The 5,770-nt window shown below is 36.3% G+C and overlaps 2 protein-coding genes across 4 annotated transcripts; both read right to left on the minus strand.

The window, feature by feature from the left end:
• Positions 1-510: 510 nt before the first annotated feature.
• Positions 511-2,876, minus strand: LOC111810332 (pathogen-related protein-like). 2 transcript variants are annotated; one of them, XM_023697039.1, is made up of 4 exons: positions 2,685-2,876; positions 1,550-1,682; positions 1,134-1,432; positions 511-911 (listed from the first exon to the last, which is right to left on the minus strand). In XM_023697039.1, exons 1-4 carry the CDS (start codon positions 2,844-2,846, stop codon positions 759-761), a joined length of 747 nt encoding a protein of 248 aa, XP_023552807.1. In that variant the 5' UTR covers positions 2,847-2,876; the 3' UTR covers positions 511-758. The 2 variants fall into 2 exon arrangements, with proteins under 2 accessions (XP_023552807.1, XP_023552806.1); XM_023697038.1 differs by lacking the exon at positions 2,685-2,876 and adding an exon at positions 1,774-1,969.
• A 552-nt stretch (positions 2,877-3,428) lies between these two features.
• On the minus strand, positions 3,429-5,265 carry LOC111810333. 2 transcript variants are annotated; one of them, XM_023697040.1, is made up of 4 exons: positions 5,114-5,265; positions 4,913-4,984; positions 3,951-3,983; positions 3,429-3,767 (listed from the first exon to the last, which is right to left on the minus strand). In XM_023697040.1, the coding sequence occupies exons 1-4, from the start codon at positions 5,172-5,174 to the stop codon at positions 3,592-3,594; spliced, it is 342 nt and encodes a 113-aa protein (XP_023552808.1). In that variant the 5' UTR covers positions 5,175-5,265; the 3' UTR covers positions 3,429-3,591. The 2 variants fall into 2 exon arrangements, 1 of the variants encoding a protein (XP_023552808.1); XR_002817395.1 differs by lacking the exon at positions 5,114-5,265 and having other exon boundaries at positions 3,647-3,767; positions 4,894-5,011.
• Positions 5,266-5,770: the final 505 nt, after the last annotated feature.

The following is a 5,770-nucleotide window of genomic DNA, read 5'->3' on the forward strand; positions in this document are numbered from 1 at the left end:
ATGAGTGTCGTCAACAATTCAACCGATGTCATCATTTGTGCATGAGTTTCTTACCTTTATTCGAAAAATAGTTAATAAGTGAACTCACTGTTAATGGTGGGTTTGGATGCATATAATACTTCTCTATTCACGGTCTACGCACATGCGCGTGGACCTACTAGGTGATTACCCTATAGGATGTGGGCTTGTGCACTCACGCAGTCGAACAATGAGAAGAAATAGGACATCTATACAATATATGAGGAGAAGTAATCATTGCTCGATGCACACACAACATGCATGAAGTCCCACATAAAATCATGGTTTAGTAAGACAAGACATATACAATACTTCTATGCGGTGAAATCTCATATCAGTTGAAGAGGGGAATGAATCATTCTTAATAAGGGTGTAGAAATCTCTTGGCACATTTTAAAACTTCGAGGAAAAGCCCGGAAAGGAAAGTCAAAAAAGGACAATATCTTATTTACAACGTGTTATTTTAACAAATTAATATTCAAACACGTAACATAGATTTAGCAAACTCACTTTATTTTTTGTACAATACGAATACAGATTTAACACAATTCGAACTCAACACAGATTTGACATACTCAGACTCGACAAACTCGAACTTAAAGATCCAAGTAATTATTAAATTCAGACTTAGAAACCTCTCGAAATCACTAACGAAACCCGTAAATTATCTATTTATGCAGAGATTATTGAATACATGGGATTTATTATTGAAACTTAGACCAACATTTTTGTTTTTGGAACTACTTCTGAAGATTGAAGAGTGGGCAGGCAGAGGCAGATGAATCTGCAGTTTTTGATTCAGAAGCTGTTCTTTTGCCCTTTAAAAGACCTCCAAATAGCTCTGTTGGATCAAAGTAAACATGAACTTCTTCAACCTTCATCGATGAATCTACCTGCACAAATATCATCATTACATAATAATTTTTTTAAATGTTCTTATAAGTCATTATTTCATGATTCAGATTAGTTGACACGAACATTTTTTATCGTGGCNTTTAAATGTTCTTATAAGTCATTATTTCATGATTCAGATTAGTCGACACGAACATTTTTTATCGTGGTGTTAAATATGGATATGTTTGATAAGAAAGGGCGTTATTGAATCGCGACGTTACCTTGAGAGTTCCCATGCCGTAGAATTGAACCATTTCACCAGTAGGGGAATGGTCTTTGTAAGGACCTTCAAAGAAACCCCAATGCCTAAACTTGTAGGCAATCAAAGGAGGAGGAGAATAAACCTCTATGACTTCCCATGCAAACCCTCTTGGAAAACATGTTTTGAAGTCATTATGAGCAGATTCATGTGTCTCGTCCTCTGCTTTGTAAAACTTATACTCATCTGGTAGAGAACTCTTCAGCATGGCATTGAAGGTTCCGTCCCCCAGCACATCTTCTCCTGACAGCCCCTCTCTTCCTACATATCAAAAGGGTAAATTTTGTGGTATCAATTTAGGATAAACTTTGTTATTAGTACTCAGTTTTAACCTAATCATTCCAGTGGACAAATCCTTCATCAAAAAACACTGTTTACCATTGACAAAAAACTTGAATTTTTCAGGGTTTATGGTCTTGAAATCTTGTAATCTAGCCTTGTTGTTAATCTCCACTTGCCATGATTTCACAGCATTTTGCACTGTTTCTTCCAGAGATCCTTTTGGCCACACCTAATCATAAACAAAAACAGCTTAAATTACATACAAGATTTGAAAGAGAAGAAAGTTTTCTTTGTACGAAAGAGGAGGGGAAAAAAAAAACCTTGGTTCGGCCCTCTTCAAAGAGCTGGTTAGCACTTTCATAAGTGGGAGGCTTCCCATACCTCCATTGAACAGTGGGATCCTCCAAATGCAAGTTAGCTCTGTACTTGTCAGGAAGAACACTATGGGTATCAATTTTGCTCCCTTCAGTGCTCATTTTCATCAACTCTATTTTGCCTGCATTCAAACAAAGGAGTTCTTTGAGGGTCTTATAAAGACTATATCAGCCAAAGGAAACAAAAAGATAATACAGTAAGCAGGGCTTTGTTTCAGCCGAAGGAAAGTTTTGAAGAATTTGAGAAGCAGCCGTATCCCTTTGGTGTTTCAGTCAGATTATCAATTTTTTCCCTTTACAAACTAAAATCTTTAACCAATTATATATAGAAATATGCTAAATCAATCTGGATTGGTTGATATGCGCCACATAAGGTAAGATGCCTCAACAGTAATAAAAAAATAAATTGGCGATCATGGTAGACGATGAACTAGAAAACGAATACTTGATGATTATCAGGTGTCGTATATTTGAATTATTTTCATGTGAATGAATTTGGTAAGATCATAGTGTTTAAAACAAATATACGAGTTAATTATTGTTGTAGGAAAAGTTTCAAAAATCAATAAGTGCTAATTTTGATTAGATGCACCTATAGTTGTACAATTTTAAATGATTTTAAACAGATAAGACATGTACTTGTGTTCATATAAAGATAATGTTCTTGCAATAACGACAATGTTCTCAAAGACGTGTCTACTTGGGATTGAATAAAATTCATGAGAATTTGATATCATTCTCNTTCCAGAGATCCTTTTGGCCACACCTAATCATAAACAAAAACAGCTTAAATTACATACAAGATTTGAAAGAGAAGAAAGTTTTCTTTGTACGAAAGAGGAGGGGAAAAAAAAAACCTTGGTTCGGCCCTCTTCAAAGAGCTGGTTAGCACTTTCATAAGTGGGAGGCTTCCCATACCTCCATTGAACAGTGGGATCCTCCAAATGCAAGTTAGCTCTGTACTTGTCAGGAAGAACACTATGGGTATCAATTTTGCTCCCTTCAGTGCTCATTTTCATCAACTCTATTTTGCCTGCATTCAAACAAAGGAGTTCTTTGAGGGTCTTATAAAGACTATATCAGCCAAAGGAAACAAAAAGATAATACAGTAAGCAGGGCTTTGTTTCAGCCGAAGGAAAGTTTTGAAGAATTTGAGAAGCAGCCGTATCCCTTTGGTGTTTCAGTCAGATTATCAATTTTTTCCCTTTACAAACTAAAATCTTTAACCAATTATATATAGAAATATGCTAAATCAATCTGGATTGGTTGATATGCGCCACATAAGGTAAGATGCCTCAACAGTAATAAAAAAATAAATTGGCAATCATTGTAGACGATGAACTAGAAAACGAATACTTGATGATTATTCAGGTGTCGTATATTTGAATTATTTTCATGTGAATGAATTTGGTAAGATCATAGTGTTTAAAACAAATATACGAGTTAATTATTGGTGTAGGAAAAGTTTCATAAATCAATAAGTGTTAATTTTGATTAGATGCACCTATAGTTGTACAATTTTAAATGATTTTAAACAGATAAGACATGTCGTTGTGTTCATATAAAGATAATGTTCTTGCAAAAACGATAATGTTCTCAAAGACGTGTCTACTTGAGATTGAATAAAATTCATGAGAATTTGATATCATTATCCAAGTGAATGTTGTAATATTTAATAACTATGGTCAAGATCGTAACGCTACATGTTTAGGATTTGAAATTTAGATTTGGCACATGATAGGTCCCAAAATTTTCCTATATCTCTTACGACATGATCACGTTACTTACTTGTCTTGAAGTGCTTTTAAGAGTATTTAACTTGAACGGTGACAGGGAAAATGGTTGAGACTCGCCAACAATGACTAAGGAAACATGAGCTACATTGTAATCTTGAAGAATGCCTCCTTCAACTGTGCCAAGCTTGGCAAAGGCTGAAATACCTAATTCAATGTAAATGAATTAATAAGAATTGAAAAGAATATAACAGAGAATTACTTAATAAGTAAAAGAATAATAACAATAATTTTTAATGAAAAAGAAAGTATGTTTACATACTGTAGATCACAATAAAAGGCTTTTCAACTCAAAGGAACAAGAGATATACAAACATGTCTGTTACTTACAAGAATGGGGCTCATCAAACGGATTTACATTGACTGCATGATAAAGAACAGCAAGTGATGAGTCTAAACATCGAAGAGGATTATGAATGAATGTAATAATGAATAAAGATAAGAATTGAAGGAAGTAGAATTAACTGTCCGAAACCATACCAGTTTTCAGTTCTTCAACTAAGCCTATGGGTATGGAGAGGAGAACGAAGCATTCCTTATAAGGCATGAAAACCTCTCCCTAATAGACGCGTCTTAAAACCGTGAGATTGACGATGATGCATAACGGGCCAAAACGGGTAATATCTATTAGCAATGGATTTGGGCTGTTACAAAGGGAATTAGAACCAAACACCGGGCGGTATGCTAGCGAGGATACTGGCCCTCAAGTGGGGTGGATTGTGAGATCCCACGTTGGTTAGAGAGGAAAACGAAGCATTCCTTATAAGGGTGTGAAAACCTCTGAGGTTGACAGAGATGCGTAACGGGCGAAGCAGACAATATCTACTGGCGGTGGGCCGTTACATTGAGTATAGAACCAATCACTAAAGCAAAATGGGGCCGTTAAAATTTCTCAGATAGAAGTATCTCCTTTACATAGCAAAGGAGTTGATACATGGACAAGTTTTTCCTATATCAGAGCCTCATCTATCTAAAACAAATGTCTCATTCTGCAACGTTCAAGCTTTAGAAGATACCTTTAGAAGTCATCTTAAGTTCAAAGAAACAAGAATATGTTCTTTCTACTTTACCATTTTTGAAACTACATAAAACTCTTTTCGTCAGAGGAAAGATATATATACTATTTACGACNGTCATCTTAAGTCTAAAGAAACAAGAATATGTTCTTTCTACTTTACCATTTTTGAAACTGCATAAAACTCTTTTCGTCAGAGGAAAGATACATATACTATTTCAATAGCTAATCCATTGAAGAAAAAGCAGGGAAGCACACCATAATAGTCTCCTCAAACCTCCGATTTTCGTCAATGGTGAGATTAAAAATATGGACATTGTGTCAATGCGAACAAGTTCAACAGCAGCGTCTACAATTGAATCAACCAATCGATTCGATATAATACAGAGAATTAAGCAACAAATCATGAAAAAGAGAGAGTTTGATCGAAATTTAGCAATTGAATCAGTTGAAAGAAAAATAAAACTGACGCTGTTACCTATGCCGAGGTCTGGGTGGACTATGGCGATCCTCATCTTCGATCGCCATCGTGCTTCCATCGTTGCAGTAGAGCGGAGATCCCTCAGAGCTTCTGCCAATCGGGGAGCTTTCTGTCAGTGGGCCCTTCGGCCTTTTTCATTATGGGCCCATAAAAAGAGCCCGTTTCAGCTTTAGCTACGGATATTTATCTGTTTTAAGAGCCCCTAAGATGAACTCCAAATATTACATTATTTATGCATATTAGTTAGGTTCGATTATAGAATGAATCCATTAAATTTTAATTTTGGTGGCCGTGGCCCGGAGATATTGTCCTCTTTAGTTTTTTCACCTTCAAGGTTATTGTTCACCTTCAAGGTTATTGTCCTCTTTTTAGAGTTTTTCCAGTCAGACCTTCGAGGTTATTGTCCTCTTTTTAGTTTTTTCGGACTTATTCCAAGGTTTTTAAAACGTCAGAGAAGTTTCCACGCCCTTATAAAAAAATGTTTCGTTCTTCTCTCTAACCGATGTGGGATCTCACAATCCACCCCCTTCGGAGCCCCGCATCCTTGCTGGCACACCACCTTATGTCCACCCCCTTGGGGGCTTAGCCTCCTTGTTGGCACATTAACCCCATTTGGAGCCCCGCGTCCTTGTTGGCACACCACCTCGTGTCCAC

Source organism: Cucurbita pepo, chromosome LG14 (assembly GCF_002806865.2).
Source record: "Cucurbita pepo subsp. pepo cultivar mu-cu-16 chromosome LG14, ASM280686v2, whole genome shotgun sequence".
NCBI classification, from domain to species: domain Eukaryota; kingdom Viridiplantae; phylum Streptophyta; class Magnoliopsida; order Cucurbitales; family Cucurbitaceae; genus Cucurbita; species Cucurbita pepo.